Genomic DNA, 17,792 nt, shown 5'->3' with positions numbered 1-17,792 from the left:
ATTTTTAAAAAGAATCTCCCTGAGGGGCGCCTGGGTGGCTCAGTGGGTGGAGCGTCCGACTTTGGCTCAGGTCACGATCTCGCGGTCCGTGAGTTCGAGCCCCGCGACGGGCCCTGTGCCGACAGCTCAGAGCCTGGAGCCTGCTTGGGATTCTGTGTCTCCCTCTCTCTCTGCCCCTCCCCCACTCTCTCTCTCTCTCTCTCTCTCTCAAAAATAAATAAACACACAAAAAATTTTTTTTTTAAATAATCTCCCTGAAATGCCCCGTGCTGCTACTGGCCGGAAGCTCAGGTATTTGGACAGCTTGGGATTCGAATTTCCAGGCTTTATTTTTTAATGCACTCGAGGCATTTTCTGAGCACCCTAGTACTGGTGTTAGGGATACAGAGGGCGCCCAACCAACATGGCTCCTTCCCTTTTGGGACTTAGGGGGAGAGATCATTATCCAACTAATAACGTAACGGATGCGTAGGTAATTGCTTATGTATTGCATGCATAATTAATTATGTGAAAAGTGCAATGACAGGGCTGACAGTATGAAAGAGGAACCCGCCCTGGAAGGCCAGGGGCCAGGCCAGGCTTCTCCAAGTTCCGGAGACCAATATTTCAGCTGGGAGCTGAGCGATGAGAAGGAGGTGGGCACCGAGAGGAGAGTTCCTGTAGGTGAGAACAGCAGGGGCAAAGGCCCTGAGGTAGCAAGGACAGACCCCAGAGAATTGAAGCTCGGTGACACGAAATGAGGCTATAGACACTTAGGACACCCTGTAGCCCTGGCTGACTTTGGATTTCTTCCAAAAGCAACAAAAAGCCAGTAATAGGGGTTTTAGGAAGGTGGGACTGGGAAAACTACAAGCCCAGGACAAGAGGGTTTCTCTGTGCTCTGCCGTGCCCCCCCCCCAACAGGAAAAGAAGGTGGGTCACAGCCTGAGGCACCTGCTGCTGAAATTGGGGCTCCTCCCTTCCCCCTCACCCCGTGGGGACTGAGGCGGGTGAGCATTTCCCATGCAGGGAGAGAGGAGGCCACGGTCAAGCAGCCAAGCAGCCTGCAGCATTCAGATGTCTTTGGAGGTCTCACATTTTATCATTCACATGTGAATTTTTAAAATCTATGCCATAGTGTCTTTGTGCCACTCTGGCATAAAAATAACACTTACAATTAATGACCGGTTGAACTGCTTAACTCCCCCCCCCCCCCGCCAAGTCTTGTCTCAAACCTTTGGGCCAAGTTGAAATCCGTGAAGATGTACCATATACATCCAGGACTTTCATACACACCCTGGTAGGACTCCGGGACAGCCGGGAACACGTGCCCATCGGGACACAGACAGCAGTGTCAGCAAATGTCTAGGTGCCACCGACCTCAGGCTGAGCCGGGGGGAGGGTTACGGCAGCTTCCCGTGTGGAGTGAGCCTCGAGTGCAATTTTCAGTCACTACATGAACAGTAATTAAACACCTACTGTGTGCCAGGCACCGTTCTGCGTGCGGGGAATATACAGCAGTAAACCAGACAGACAAGGTCGCTGTCCTCATGGGGCTGGCATTCTGACAGCAGAAGGGGGGTGGGGGGGCAGACAGTTAATAAAGAAATAAGCCCATAACATGTAATATGTTAGGCAAGTTCTATGAAGCTAAATGCTGTAGAGGCTAGGGAGGATAGACTGAGTGCTATTTTAGCTAGAAAGGACAGCTTAGGCAACATTTGAAGCGTGATCTGAAGAAAGGGAGGGTGGAGATACGCTGGAGGAAGAACATTCTGTGCAGAGGGCAGCGGGAGGGGTAAGTGCAAAGGCCCTGAGGCAGCAGCGGACATGATGTGTTGGAGGAGCGGCCGGAAGGCTAAAACATCTAGCAGAGTGCGAGACAGGTCAGAGGGATGATGGGGAGTCAGACTGTATAAGGTCTTGAAGCCTAAATGAGGACACCTGTTGTCACAGCACAGAAACTTGAGGCACCAGCCAGTCTCAGACCAGGAACACCAGCTTGTGTGCTGTCTTTGTACATGCTGACATTGGCCCCAAGTCTTCTGTGTTTGAGACACGGGGCCTACCGGAGCTGGGGACACTCAAGACCTCGGTGGATGGAAGAACAAGGGGCCCAGGAGGCCCTGAGAAGCTTATCCCTGCCCGTTCCAGCAGGCAGAGTAAAACACGCTCTCAGGAGCAGCCTGCATCAAATCCCCAGGAACCTCGGAGCTGTGCACACAGAGTGACACAAGAAAAAATAAGAATAACAGATAATAATACCAAGGGTTAGTGAGAGTGCTGAGAGGAGGAGACTCCTGTCCATTGCTGGCAGAAATGGAAACTTTGCAGCCTGGAAAGCAATCTGGTGAAACACAGCGGCTGTCCTTTGACCCATGAACCCCAGAGACATTGTTTCCTAAGTCCACAAAAGGGATGCAGACCTGCCGTGTTATCTGTTAACCCAGGGAGGCAGGGAGAAGAAGTACAATATAACAGATGCCCCCAGGTGACACGCGTCCCAGCAAAGACTGGTTTGCACAGCACACCTGGACAGAGCTTAAAAAAACAGCAGTGAGCAAAACAAGGGAATTGATGGGCCACACACACACACACACCACAGGGTGCTTTACAAGGAGACCTGCAGATTAAGCACGTAGAACAAAGACCTTAGAGGGTGTGACCCTGAGGGGTGGGGGATACAGTAGGGTCAAAGACAGGTGGGGGATGACCCAGAAAGAGAGCCTGGGAACTTGAGCCTTCAGCAGGTGACTCACTGAGCAACTCACTGTCATTATTATCCGCATTTAATGGATGGAAAACCCAGACTTGGAGAAGCGGCTTGGGCAAGGCGCCCCCAGCTCACAAGGAAGAGCAGGGATCCGAGACATGGTGTGACGTTGTGTGAATGTCCTCAGAGTGGAGCCAGACTCACCCGGCGAGGACACGCTCTCTGCCAAGTGCTAGTTGTGGGAGCTTAGGCTCGCCGCTACATCTTGCTGAGCCTCTGTTTTCCCATATGGGAAATGGGGGTCCTGGGGGCCCTGATGCCTCTTCTGCGGGAGGTGGTGAGAACGACAGGTGCCAATGCTTTGGGGCACCAGGCCTGGCGCCTGGCCCATCCACCGTGAGTCGTTGGGCCTCATGTCGGAGTCCAGGCTCTCCCTGGGGTCAGGTCCGGTGGCCGAGTAAGGGTGTGGGGTGGGAGGAGGCTCCTCAGCCCCCTTTTGGGCTGGGCTGCAGGGAATGCCGAGGCCGCTTGGGACTCACTGTCTTCTTCCATCTTCCTGCCGCTTCCTTCCTTCCTTCCTTCCTTCCTTCCTTCCTTCCTTCCACCTCCTCCTCCTCTCGGCCACCTCCCCAGCAAAGACAAGCATTGCTTCGGCACCCGGGCCCTGGACTCCTGGAACAAGCTGTGCCTGGCAACTCTCCTGGACACCGATGTGTCCAACCCCATGGAATACGAGTTCAACTTCCAGCTGGAGATTCGCGGGCCGTGCCTGCTCGCAGGTGAGAGAGGGCCACCCAGACCTGGATCGGGGCCGGAAAGACCTGAGGCCTGGAGGTGGGGAGGGCTTCCAGCTGAAAGCTGCCAGGGATAGAGAAGAGGGGAAGGGCAGGGAAGCTGACCCGCCCAGAAGCACATGGAGCTTCGTGGACCCCCACTTCCTGCTCCCCAACGTGTGGCCCAAAGATGAGCCTTTCCCAATGACAGGCTTCAAGGCTGCCCCCATGCCCACCTCAATGGCTCCTTTGCATAGTCAGATCAGCTGGGGGGTTTTCAGATCCCACCACCCAGATCCCACCCAGAGCTGCTGATGACAGTGGTCTGGGCTGTGTCCTGAACACCGGAATATTTAAGAGCTCCCAGACGATTCTAACATGCAACCAGAGTTGGGGACTATTGTTCTGATGGCTCCCCTCCCCAGCCCACTCAAGGTTTTAAAGGGACACGAGGACACAGTTTCTTGTCAATGAGTGTTCTCCCAGAGCAGCGTGATGGCATTTACAGAGTGCCCAGCCATCGAGCCTTGAGCTCTTGCTTTCTTTATGTGCACTACGAGGAAGCCACCCTTTGACCCCAGTGGATCCTGAGGTCAGGGCAGGAAGGGCCACAGACATCACCAGTCTAAGCCCCCATTTTGCAGACGGGGGAATTGAGGAGGCCTGTCCATGGTTGCACAGCAGGTCAGGAGCCCCTCATCTCTGACACGGGTCTTCCTGTCCCCAACGGAGCCCCTATTTCTCCTGAGACTCCTGAGCTTATTCCATGTTTCTGTGCCACTCAGGGGTGGAGAGTCCCACCCACGAGATCCGAGCTGATGCTGCCCCATCTGCACGCTCGGCCAAGAGCATCATTATCACCTTGGCCAACAGGCACACCTTCGACCGGCCGGTGGAGATCCTCATCCACCCCAGTGGTACTACGCGCCAGGCGGGGCCCCTGGGAGGCCTGTGGGAGGGAGGAGGCGCTGATCCTGTGGGGCAGAGATACGCGGCCAGCCCGGGAGAGGGCGGGGGTGGGGGGCAGGCAGCAGAGAGGAAACCAGCAATAGTGGCTCCTGGAAACCTGACTCTAGTTGGCGGAATTGAGTGCCTCCTGCCGGATTCTAGCTCCAGAGGCCCTGGGGGTCTCATCCACCCAATGGGGAACTTGGCCCCCAGGCCAGCTGAGCAGGTAACCTTTGAAATCCCAAGCTCAGGGAGACCCTCGCAGCTCTGAACCCTCAGAGAACAATTCTTTTGTCTCTTGAAGGCTTCATAAAATGTCAGGATCTGAAAATATCAGAGCCCAGTCTCACCCCCATTTGACAGATGGGTAAACTGAGGCCCAGAGAAGGATGTGAGTTCTCCATGGCCACTAGGCTCCCCTGCCTGACAGAGGAGTCTTCCTGAGACCCCATGCCACTCCAGGCAGCCAGGGGTTCCCTCCCCCTCCCCACATTGGGAGTCCTCCCCACTCCATGAAGATCTTCCTCCTAAACCAAGGCCCCCGGCCTTGCCCTCCCACTTGGACAAGTGCCAAGAGTTGATCTCATCTCTGCAGAGCCCCACATGCCGCACGTCCTGATGGAGAAAGGGGACATGACCCTGGGAGAGTTTGAGCAGCACTTGAAGGGAAGAACGGATTTCATTAAAGGGATGAAGAAGGACAGCAGTGCAGAGAGACAGGTGAGTGTGGCTGAAGCCGAGTCAGCGGCGGCAGAACTGGGGTGACATCGGGGGCTCGGTCATCAAGGGACCCATGAGGATGCTGAGCAGGGGAAGAGGGTGGCTTGCCCGGGTCCCTCCCTCAGCATGCTGCTGGCACATCCTGATCACTGTTTCCGTCTGTGGCTGGGGCGCTGCTGGGACATGGATGTCCCGACGCAGCCGTCACTCTGTCTCCCCGTCACCCGTCAGGCACCCTGTCCTCCTGCCTCCTGCCAGCCCACCTTCTCCTAATGCCACCGAGGTGCCTAAGCCAGGCGACGTTCTAGGCTGGTGGCAGAAATAACCTTGGTCTTCTCCAGGTCACTTCATCCCAAGGAGCCCCCAGGTGCCCTCTCAGTCCCACCTTTACCCCTGAGCCTCCATTTTCCCATCTGCTGAATGGGTCTCCTGCTCTTCTTTCCTCTGAGATCCTTGCAACTATTACCTAAAGAATAAAGGCAGAGCAGAGAAAGCCAGAAGGAGACGCTTTCTTGCCCGCCCCCTCCCCTCATGAAGTGTCAGTGTGAGAAGGCCTCAGCAAGGGGGGGGGCAGCTGGGGAAGGCTGGTAGGAGGCTGAGCCAGGCCCTGAATGCCAAGGCAGGTGTAAGGACGATGGCACACTTCTTTTTCTGGTATCCCCATTTTAGACGAGAACGCTGAGGTTTAGCACCCAAGAAGAACCACTCAGCTGAGAGGAAGGGAAGACCCTTGGCTTTGGTGACATGAGGTTAAGGACTCAGAGTCAACCCTGTGGGGGCGGCTTGGCTGGGTCTAAGAGCCCCTCCCTGACTGGCAGAGGACCATGGCAGAGGGGGAGGGCATGGGAATATGTAGACCCTTCCCTGCTCGTGCCAACCCCTTTAGCAGACATCCCCCTGGCAGGGCCTGCTTGGTGGGGGGCAGGAGGGATGGCGAAAGGAAAGGGTCAGTAACTCACTGCCCCTGTCGTCGCATGTTAGGGACCCCACTGGGAACATCTGCCTTCCCAGAGGGGCTCCCTCACCCAGATGAGTCAGTTCGGAGAAGAGGCTGGGGCCAGGTTCTCAGAGTGGGGGTGTCCCCGAGCTCTGAGGACTGTAGCATGTGGGCAACAGTGGGGGCAGTGGGTCTCCCAGGCCCGGGGCTCTTCTGCCTGCCAAGATTAAATCAATTAGCCCCGGGAGGGCGGAAGCAAATGAGAATTTGCCACCTTGGGTTGGTTATGCAAGTACCCTGTATTCTCGTGAGCTCCAGGGATGACAGAGGATCACCCAGAGCCACTAAGAAGAGATGAGTTTATTGCAATTGGATAAAGGCAGCGGGAGGAGACATTGGTGAATCCTGAGCCGGGGTCCCCACGCCACCTCGCTGAGAGGCAAAACTCAGGTTCCCAGAAGGGGCTCCTGTCACTGGCAGATGAGGCTGTTGCTGACTTGGGCTCTGTCTTCCGGAAAGCCAGGCTGGGCAGTGGCCTTTGGCAAAGGAGCTCCATGTGGGAGGGAGAGCGTGATCCCTCACGGAGGAGGGAGGCAGGCATCCAGAAGGTGAACATCAATCATGAAGAGTGGGTATGACAAGCCGTCAGAGGCTGTGATTTAGCAAAGAGGGGGGCAAATGACAGGGGAAGACGCCACGTACAAGAGACAGATGCAGAGAGAAGCAGAGACAAGTAGAGACAGCCACTGGAAGAAAGAAAAAAAAAGCAACTCAGAGATGCACACATAGGTGCCCACACAGATTCATTTCTCATTTATTTATTCAACAAACACTATGTCCCCCAGGAGATGTCAGGCTCTGTTCTAGGCACTGGGAGGACACTAAAAATGACATGTTCTTGTTCTCATGGAGCTTACATTCTAGCACAGACTAGAAGTAAACGAATGAGCAAGTTCAGGGGCAGAGAGGGCTGGGGACCAAGAAAGAAATACCGCAGAATGATAGGATATAATGCGTGATAAGCATGGGCGCTGCTTAGCCTGGTGTTTAGAGAAAGCCTGTCTGAGAATGAGGCCTGGTGAGTGGTGAACAATGGAAGACCGTGCACAGAACTGAAAGCAGAATAAAGGTGACGCGTCTGGGAAACAGGTGCCCGGCGTTGCCGAAATGTAGTGGGCAAAAATGGTGGGGACAGGTAGGCAGGGGTCAGGCACTAGGGGGCTTCATAACCATGTGCAAGGCATGGGGGAAGCTGTGTAAGCAGCAGAACGACAAGGATGATCACACTCCCTGCTCTATGTAGAGAACAGACCACAGGGAGGTAAGAGTGGTTGACAGAGGCATTAAAGGTCCAGACTAGAGACAGCACGGTCCCAAACTGGGCTGGTGGTGGGGGTAGAGACAGAGAGAAGAAGACAAGTTCAGAGCGCATCTCAGTGACAGAGCTGACAATGCTTTGCTGAACGACGAGCTGTGGGGGCGGGGGGAGGAGGATAAGAGAGGAACCAAGGACAAGCCCTAGGTCTTGGGTGAACACACCTGGGTGGATGATGATGTCACCTACCGAGTTGGGGAAGGGGCTGAAATGAAAACACTGAGAAACAGCCACAAAGAGGCACACGCACGCAGACACAGTCAGACGAAGAGGCAGACAGAGGAAATGGGGGTGAGGAGAGAGAGAGAGGTAGGGCGAGGATGGAGGAAATGAGATTCGGCACAGCGTGCGTGGTGAGTTTGGAAGCAGGGTTCAGCAGCAGCGTGCCAGGGCAAGTGAAGAGAACACACAGAAAGATAAAGAAGTGTGGTGCTGTCCCGCCTTTGATGTTTGAGTCCATCTTTGTACCGGGCTCTGAGGTAAGCCCTGGTAAGATGGAAAGAGACTCAGGTATGGCCTGCCTGCAAGTAGTGTACAAGCTAGGAGGAGGCAGCCAGGTAAGCAAAACATTGCAATGTGAGAAGCGCCTGGGTCCCCACAACAAACAGCAGCAGATACAGTGATGGTGGCTCCCGTGTAAAGACACTTGCTTTGCGCCAGGCGGCAGGCTTCATGGGCATTGCACTTAGTCCATATAACTCTGTGAGATCAGTACTCTTGTCTTCACTCCATGCATGAGGAAATTAAGCAATAGTCAGTTCACCCTGAAGATGCGGGCAGGCATTCTAAAGAGGTAAAATCTGAAGGCGGAGTAGGAAGTTATCAGAGGGAGAGAAGCGGTAAACCCAGGGATACCAAGTTCACAGCCAAGATGAGCCGGAGGGAGTGGCTTAGACGCTGTGGGTGAAAGCCAGAGACACACTTCTCAGCTGAGGTCCTGCACGTGTCCATCCCGTAACCACCCTGAGAAGGGGATGCCATTTGCCCCATTTTATAAATGAAGAAACAGACCCAGAGGAGGGACGTGCCCAAGATCACACACAGCTGGACGGTGAGAGCTGGGATTTAAACCCCGGTCTTCCTGCCTCCAAAGTCTATGCTTGCTGTTTGTTGCCACTGTGAAAGTCTAGCAAACGGAAGAACCGGGTATGGTCGACCTGGAAGTGTCTCTCGTGCGGAGCATGAGTGGGATCTTGACAAAACCTGGTGAGTAACGGGGGACCAGCGTGAGCCCCCAGGAGCAGCTCTGGATGTCTTGAGTGCTCAAGTGAGAGAGTTTTCCTTTCTTCTCCAGACAGAAATCATCCGGAAACGTCTCCACAAGGACATCCTCCACCATTCGGTCATCATGCTCAACTTCTGTCCCGACCTCCAGTCAGTCCAGCCGAACCTGAGAAAGACCCATGGGGAGTTTATCTTCCTCATTGACCGGAGTGGCAGCATGAGTGGGACCAACATCCACCGTGTCAAGGTACCTATAAGAGGACCCATGCCCCGGGATTTAGGGCTTCAGGGTGAACCAGCTTCCTCAGCACTCTCTGTTCCAAGCAGCCCTCCTTCCACACCTGAACTACTTTCCTAAATTACTCCGGGACTAAAAGGAACAACTCAACTTTCTAAAATCCATTTGAACACAGACACCCAAACTCAACTTGTTCCCCAAATAAAACCCTGAAATGGATGAGCAGAGGTAGAACTGTTGCCCATTTACCAAGGGATAAAGTCATCATCAATAGCTTTCCTTGGCACTCTGCAAACCTTTGTTGAGTGCCTGCTTGGGCTGAGACATCTCACCAGGTACTGAGTGGAGAGAGGCACAGAGAAGAGAGGAGGGAACTCACATAGCATCAGGTTTATGTGCCAGATACAATACCAGCCACTTAATGCACAGCGTGGTGTTGAATCCAGACAATAATCCCGTGAGGTTGGCCCTCTTGTCACCATTCTCCAAATGGGAAAGCCAATCCTGAAAATTTCAGTAACCTACCCAAAGTCACACAGCTAGTGTGGTCTAAGATCAAACTCATGTCTGTCTGTTCCTACCACCTGACATCAGAGATTCATTGCACATGGCCTCAGCCATTAAGGACTGTGTACAAACCACTAGAAAATATTTGGTTCATTCTTTTTTTTTTTTCAAGTGCCTAATATGGGCAAAGTCCAGTGCTTGGCCATCTGGAAAGACAACAGATTGTAAATGTAGTTCCTGGCCTCAAGGGGTTCACAGTTGAGTGAGGGAGCAGCCCTGCTAACCAGTCATAGCTGGGAGCATGGTCCCACTGCAGTGGGAAGTTCTAAAGGAGTACAGAAGAGTGATAAACTTTCCCCCACACACACATATCCAGAAGCGTTTCCTCTCCTTCAGAAGATTATTCACCTCGATTATGGCATTATCTAACTCTCCTTTGTATTTTTCATTGTGGAGATGTATGTCTCCTCTGCTGGAATTATGAACTCATTAAGGGAAAGGACCAGATCTTTCTCATCTATCTCTCCCCATGGAGCCTCGCTCTGTACTTACCCATAAAAAGCCCCCAGTTGCTGTTTATTGAACTGGGTAAAGGCTCATAGTTCGAGGAAATGAAGGATGCGGGAACAGGAAGAGAGACAGTTCTGCTGCTGTCACCTGAAATGTCATCCCTCCCCCTAGTTTGTCTCTGGAGCAAACTCTTGTTCCCAGGGCAACAGGATTGGCAAGGAGGGGAGGGGTTAGATGGGATCTGTGATGCCAGGTATCTCCTCAGGCTTTCCATGACTAGGTTTAATCTTGAAGTATGCCTGAGCAATCATGTATGAGACCCAAGCTCCTGTTTGAGGCCTCTAGACGCTGAGGTACAGGACTAGTTTTCACCTTCTCCCCACCTTTGTCTGCCATCAAAAGCAAGAATTAGAATGGGGAGCTGTCCATAGTTCTGCTGAAGTATGCTCCAGGACTGTGTGGCCATGTGTATTTCATTCCATAGCTGTATCAGTTTTTAAGACATCTCTTCAGTTATTCTTAAGTATCATGGGATCTTATGATAGCTCTTAGCATTTAAGTCATTTTTTCCTGCCATTTTCCAGGTAAAGAAACTAAGTCCCCAAGAAGCCAGGTGTTCTCCCCAGCACCACAGGGCTAATGAGGAAGTCAAAGCCTCCCATATCTTGGATCAGTGCTCATTTTCCTTAGGTTGCTGGTAGGGTATTAGAATACTCTTTTACTGAGAAAAGCTCTCTTCTCTATGTCATTTCTGCTGCGTGGCTTAATAGAAAGAGCAATGCTTGGGTTTTGGGATCAGTTCTGCCACTGACCTGCTATGTGGCTTTGGACAAGTGGCTTCTCAACTCTGGGATTCATTTATCCTTTCTGCAAAATGAGCAAGAACGATTAATTCAGGGAGGGCAAACATATGTCACACATCCCTTTGTTCCTCTCTCCTAAGGCCAGACAGACATCAATAATTGACCATGGCATTTTTTTCTCATGCTGAGCCTGGACTCATTCTCTACACCCTTGTCATCTCAGTGGTCCAGGCTGTTACTACCAGTTAAAGGGAGTCAGTTTATGAGTGGAAATCTATTTCCTGAACTAAAGACCTTTCCAAACTTTACCCTCTAGAATTTTCAGACAATGACTTCCTCTGACTCTCTTCTCAGTCCTTTCCCCCTTTGGAGTCTCCCCTGCTCTCTTTTCCAGTTCAGCTCACTGAGCTCAAGGTCATCTCTCCACAAATGGCTTTGCATTGGCACAATCTATTCTGCTACACATGCCCCTTTTAGAAAAAGGTACAGAAATCACTCAGGCACACGCTCCTTTCCCCACTGACAACGAGGCCATAAGGGGGTTGCTTGGGGCATTAATTGTGTGCCATTAGGTAGACATTTTAGGGAAAACTAGGCTCAGGAAGGTGGGAGAGAATAGAAATCCAAACAGCCACACCAAGGGGGAAAGTTCAGCCAATTTAATTTCCTGCAGCTGGTCTCATTCTTCAGCTGCCACTCGATGCCAAAAACGTGGCTTTAAAAATTCTAATAGGTGTGAGCAGAGACAATCTGTATGGATCAGCAGAGTCTCCCGCTAGCGGGAATATACATTAGTGGCTAATGAAAAAAATAAGCAGATATTGACTTCTTTTGTAGAGAAACAAAATGTATTGACACAGGCAACAAAAAGAGACGGAGAGAACGGTGAAGGTTGATGTTAATGTTTGATGTTTGTGGAGGGGGATGGGAGAGGGGCTGCAGGTCTGTGGAGCCTGCAAGGCTGTATTGCTGTGGAAGTTGCCAAGACAGACTTGCAAGTGCTTCCTTCTGGATTCTGGAATATAACAGTTTGTCTCTCTGTGAAGTCAGCTGAGATCCCTGGGGTGCCATCAATAAACTCCTTGAGGGTGACAGAGAGCCCCTCATTTCTGAGCTCTGTGCCAAGGCAGAGCCAACATGAATAAGGATCTCAGAGCTATGTTTTAAAAGCTGTCTTAGGTTTTGCAATCCAGAGCAACTTCTTAACCCTCTGAGCCTCAGTTTTCTTTTTAATGTTTTTCTTTTTGAGAAAAAGAGGAAGAGAGAGTGGGGGGAGGGGCCAAGAGAGAGGGAGACACAGAATCCAAAGCAGGCTCCAGGCTTTGAACTGTCAGCACAGAGCCTGATGTGGGGCTCAAACTCACGAACTGTGAGATCATGACCTGAGCCAAAGTTGGACGCTTAAATGACTGAGCCACCCAGGTGCCCCTGAGCCTCAGTTTTCTTACCTGTAAAACAGAGGCATTGCTATTAATATGTTTCTCATTGGGGTGGTAATAATAACCATTTACTGAATGTTTACTAAGTGCCAGGCTGAGGCTTAGAGGAGGGACATAACTAACCCAAGGTCAAGTTAGTAATGGGGCAAAAGTGAGATTTAAACCAACATACATCTAACTTCAAAATGTATCTTCTTAACCACTGTGCTGTAATGCATGTTAAAGAGATTAAATGAGATAATTAATAGAAAGTGCTTAGCACAGGATTTGGCACATAGTAATTGCTTGATATTTACCACTGCACTGTTCTATCATCATCATCATTATCAACATCATCATCATCATCATCATCATCATCATCCCCCGCCCCCACCATCTCTCCACCTTTCTTCTTTGTCATTATTTATTTCAACAGACCTTCATCAAGGTCTCCTGGTGTTGTCTAGTTAAGCAGGTTAGGACTCTACTGTTCACAAACTTCAGAGGCAAGGTGAAACATGTTTGAGTTTTTGACTCCACTATTGTCAGAATGCTCACCAATGACTTATCGCACCCCTCTGTGCCTCAATTTTCTCTTGTACAAAAGGGGAATAATGTTGTGCCTGCCTAAAGGGTTATTGCAAAGATTACATACAGTAATGTGTGTTAAGTATCTCCTGGCATTTAACAAATATGAGCTGAAGAGACTGTCCCTAAGAGACTTGTCCCTAGTTAACAGTGGGGAGGGGGCCCATCTGATGCAGAAGGCCCTGGATGAAAGCCAGAAGCCTGTTCCATCAACAGTGTGCCCTGGACCCAGCCACGTGCCTCCCTTAGACATTGATTTTGTTTTTGCAGAAGGGAATGGATATTCTCTGCTCTCCCCAACTCTCAGGGTCAGCAGGAGGTGAAAGGGAACTGGCAAATATAATAGAAGGACTTTGAGAAGTCAGGCTTGCTACACGGGTGAGAAGTTTTATGATGATGGCTTTGGTCCAGCCTCTGGTATCCCTGTCAGCAAATTTCTAGATCTGAGGGAGAAGGCAATGTTGGGTGCAGGCGGGGGGTGGAAGGCCTGCCTGGAGGCCGCTTCTGGCTGGGATGAGAACACTGGTGTGTGGTGGCAAAGGTCGTAGCTCCTTTCTGAATTCTGAACATCCCTTTCTTGCCTGCCAGGATGCCATGCTGGTGGCTCTTAAGAGCCTCATGCCGGCCTGCCTCTTCAATGTCATTGGGTTTGGATCCACATTTAAGACCCTCTTCCCTTCCAGCCAGACCTACAGTGAGGTAAGGAGGGGGAAGGGCTGGGTCCAGGAGTGGATGGGTGGTGAGGAGCAGAGGAAAAGAAGAAAAAGAAGGAGCAGGTAACCCTGAGGCCAGCCTCAGAAGCCATCCCTCACGTGGCACCTCAGTGATGCCCACAAGCAGAGAACCAGGGAGGCTATCTCTGGGTAGGCCAGTTTCTAACATCTCTCTCTTTTTTTTTTTTTTTAGTTTATTTATTTTAAGAGAGAGAGAGAGAGAGAGATCATGCACACATGTGCATGAGTGGGAGAGGGGCAGAGAGAGAATGAGAGAGAGAGAATCCCAAGCAAGCTCCATGCTGGGCTCAATCCCACAACCATGAGATCATAACCTGAGATGACCTGAGCCAAAATCAAGAGCTGGACCCTCAACTGACTGAGCCACCCAGGCGCCCTGTCTCCTCTTGAAAATAAGGAATATTTTAGGCAAAGTGTAGGTGTGCACAAAGAGGGGATACAAGGAAGGGGTGGAGATAGGATATATCCTAGGCCTGCCACTCACTGAAGCCTCTGTTTCAAGAGAACGATGGACCCATGCAAGGTTGAGCTAAAGGAGGGAATGGAAAGGGGATTGTGGAGTGAATAGGTGGGGAGGTGGGCTAAGAATAGAACTCACAAGGTTCAAACTACAATTTAGAACAAGAGGGCTGGGGCCCCAGCAGCATGTTCAAAATTGGAGCATATCCTATCCAGACCTAGGAACAGGAAGAAAGAAAGTAAGGGAGGGAGAGGAGAGAGGAAGGAAGAACATTTTTCAGTGAAAAATAACTTTATGGGTTTTTAAAATATTTTTTAAAAATTATATATTGATTGTCCCACAATTTCTAAATCTGGATAATCAAAAAGAAAAAAATCTAAATCTCCCATGATCACATCACAAAAAAAAAGAAAGACCACTGTTATAGGCTTAGTATAAAGCCTTCCAGACCTTGTTCTATGTATTTACACACATTTTTAATAAAGATAGGATTAGACCTGCCACAACACAACAGCCTATCATAAGCATATTTCCGTGCCAGTAAATATTAATCTGCAGCATAATTTAAATGGCTGCCTAGTATTTCACTACACAGGTAAATCGGGACTTACTTAAATAGATCCCTACATTTGGGCATTTAAATTGCTTCCATTTATTTTTCTATTCAGTCATCTTTGTAGCAAAGACTCTGCACCCATCCTTAATGATTCCCTTAGGATAAATCCTTAGTTCTGTTGGTTCAAAAGGGACATATACATTTCAAGACTTTTGCTATATGCCATTACCCCAATCATGGGAGTTGAAAGAGCATCTTCATGAATCGGGAGCAGGACATCTGATGTCCAGTGAGAATCTGTTCCTGCTGCAGTGACATCCATCTGGTACAGCAGTCCTTGGCCAGTTGAGTTTCACAGTATTGATCCAGAGGAAGGGGAATCTGAAGCCCACGTCGGGGTACTTTGATTTCCTCAAAGCACCATAGGGAGTTAGCATCCCAGGCAGGCCAGGACTCAAGTCTTGAGATTTCTAGTGTAATGTTCTTATATCACTACACCTCCTGCCTTGCTCATCAGAAAAGGACACCTCATTTGTGCTGAGCAGTTGGGGCTTGATATGCTACCTTTTAAGGGGTGTTTATATTTTTAATGAGGAACAAAGAAAGGAGAAAGGTAAGTTAACACACCATCAACAGCATTAGGGCACTGGTAGGGGGTGTTATTGGGCAGAATCACCCCAAATGAGTCGTCATCTATTCCTCCTGTGCACAGACAGGGTTGAAATTGGGAATATGAGTCAATCCAGCGAGACCCAACTAAGATCTAGGGAAACAAAGGACTTATCCTCCAGGGGGCCTGGAGTCTCAGAGCCATATGGTGATCCTGGGGACTACCTTCCCTGCCTGTGGCACTTCCCTGCAGGAGAGCGTGGCCATGGCCTGTGATAACATCCAGAGAATGCGGGCTGACATGGGTGGCACCAATATCCTCTCCCCGCTCAAGTGGATCATCCGGCAGCCAGTGCACCGAGGCCACCCACGGATTCTCTTCCTGATCACGGACGGTGCCATCAACAACACCGGGAAGGTGCTAGAACTGGTGCGAAACCATGCCTTCTCCACCAGGTGGGCACAGGCTGGAGGTCTAGGGCTTGGTTATCCTGGGTGGCCCTGGGCTGGGGGTGGCTGAACCAGGGCATCATGGAAAGTGCCAGAAGGGGAGGAGAGAACTCCCAATTCCTACAGTGCTTTGCGTCCAGGGTGGTGTAGCTGACTTCAGAGTTTGCCTTTTTGCCTCAAGAGTTCAGATGGAATGAGACGCCCACACCTCTGCTTCCAAAGGGCAGCCTCGTCAGAGGAAGTCCTTCCTGCTGCTTTGACTCTGTCCTGGGGTGGGGGTTGATGGGCTATTGTGAATGTCAGTGCCTGCTGCTGGACCTCTTCCTTCACCTTCACCCTCTGCCTGATGTTAGGACCAGCTCTGAGATAGCTCTGCCGGCTCATGCTCTGTCCCTTTCCCCACCAAAGGGACAAAGGTGGCACAGAGGACCAGAAGTAGCAGCCTCTCTCCTCCCCTTCTCCCAGGTGCTATAGCTTTGGAATTGGACCCAACGTGTGCCACAGACTGGTGAAAGGGTTGGCAACTGTGTCCAAGGGCAGTGCTGAGTTTCTGATGGAGGGAGAACGGCTGCAACCCAAGGTGGGCGACAGGGGCTCAGTCTCTTCTGGTGCTGGTACCTCAGGGGTGGAGCCGGAACTTCATTTCATCCAGGTCTGAGCTCCCCGCTAGGCCACACTACACCCCAGTGAGGATCAGAGAGGTGGAGGCCACAGAGCAGGCACCTTCTGGAGCTAGTCCAAGACACTAGATCCACTGGTCTCCGGTCACCGGATCTACGTGCTCCGTCCCCTGGCTGGGCAGGAGAGGGGCTTCTGAAAGTCACTGCCTCTATGGATACGAGTTGTGTTTGGGGTCATTTCTGACCACATTCCTGATGGTGACAAATGGTGGCTCAGAAGAAATCTAAAGGACCCAGAAATCAAGGGGATTATAGTCTTCTCTCCATTTTCTGCACAGTTGGCACAAATAACTCAACCCTTAGAAAAACCCTGTGTCAGCCCAGGTCCTCCAGGAACCAGGGACAGCTCTGGAGTTAAGAGTGCAAGAGGTTCACTGGGGGATAATATCTATGAAAGAGGAAAGAGGAAGAAGCGGGACAGAGCACTCTTCAGCCCATGATGCATTTGCATGCCTGTGAAAGGGAGGAAGGGAAGCAGCATGGAGAAGGGAGAGCCTGACTGCAGGTCTGGCAAGGTCTCAGCAAGGACCCAACAGAGAGCTCTGGAGCAAAGATCTCCCATTAGGTAGTCAGATTAGGCTGAAACATCAGGTCCGCCCTGCTTAGCCATTGCTTCGAGGCTTCCAGGCAGAAGTGTGGTCTTGGCTCAGAAGCTGGAGCATTACATCTGGAGACTATCACCTAACTTCATGCCTTGCTGCAAAGAACACAGTCTTCCTCCGAGGGAGATCTGGGAGTGCGCCTTTATGGCTGCCACAATCCCCAAATCATTTTTCTCCAGCTTTGCAGTACCTTTGATCAGCCTAGCTGGTGCTAAACCACAGCTGTCGTTTTTGTTTGTTTTTTAATTTAATTTTTTTTAAATTTACATCCAAATTAGTGAGCATATAGTGCAACAATGATTTCAGGAGTAGATTCCTTAGTGCCCCTTACCCATTTAGCCCGTCCCCCCTCCCACAACTCCTCCAGCAACCCTCTGTTTGTTCTCCATATTTATGAGTCTCTTCTGTTTTGTCCCCCTCCCCATTTTTATATTATTTTTGTTTCCCTTCCCTTATGTTCATCTGTTTTGTCTCTTAAAGTCCTCATATGAGTGAAGTCATATGATTTTTGTCTTTCTCTGACTAATTTCACTTAGTGTAATCCCCTCCACTTCCATCCACCTAGTTGCAAATGGCAACTTTTCATTCTTTTTGATTGCCGAGTAATACTCCATTGTATATATATACCACATTTTCTTTATCCATTCATCCATCGATGGACATTTGGGCTCTTTCCATACTTTGGCTATTGTTGATAGTGTTGCTATAAACACGGGGGTACATGTGTCCCTTCGAAACAGCACACCTGTATCCCTTGGATAAATGCCTAGTAGTACAATTGCTGGGTCGTAGGGTAGTTCTATTTTTAGTTTTTTGAGGAATCTCCATACTGTTTTCCAGAGTGGCTGCACCAGCTTGCGTTCCCACCAACAATGCAAAAGAGATCCTCTCTCTCCACATCCTCGCCAACATCTGTTGTTGCCTGAGTTGTTAATGTTAGCCATTCTGACAGGTGTAAGGTGGTATCT

The 17,792-nt window shown here is 50.6% G+C and overlaps 1 protein-coding gene across 1 annotated transcript in view; it reads left to right on the top strand.

Annotated features, from left to right (window-relative positions):
• The window catches only part of VWA5B1 (von Willebrand factor A domain containing 5B1), a 49,802-nt gene that overhangs the window by 12,038 nt on the left and 19,972 nt on the right, over positions 1-17,792 (top strand). Inside the window, exons 5-11 of the mRNA XM_049617925.1 lie at positions 3,326-3,471; positions 4,251-4,382; positions 5,009-5,133; positions 8,740-8,916; positions 13,322-13,432; positions 15,346-15,548; positions 16,008-16,122. Coding sequence (XP_049473882.1) covers positions 3,326-3,471; positions 4,251-4,382; positions 5,009-5,133; positions 8,740-8,916; positions 13,322-13,432; positions 15,346-15,548; positions 16,008-16,122 — 1,009 coding nt within the window. The remainder of the gene's footprint in view (positions 1-3,325; positions 3,472-4,250; positions 4,383-5,008; positions 5,134-8,739; positions 8,917-13,321; positions 13,433-15,345; positions 15,549-16,007; positions 16,123-17,792) is intronic.

Source organism: Panthera uncia (genome assembly GCF_023721935.1).
Source record: "Panthera uncia isolate 11264 chromosome C1 unlocalized genomic scaffold, Puncia_PCG_1.0 HiC_scaffold_4, whole genome shotgun sequence".
Lineage (NCBI taxonomy): Eukaryota > Metazoa > Chordata > Mammalia > Carnivora > Felidae > Panthera > Panthera uncia.
Note: the sequence above shows the minus strand (reverse complement) of the source record. Positions and strands in the feature narration are given on the sequence as shown.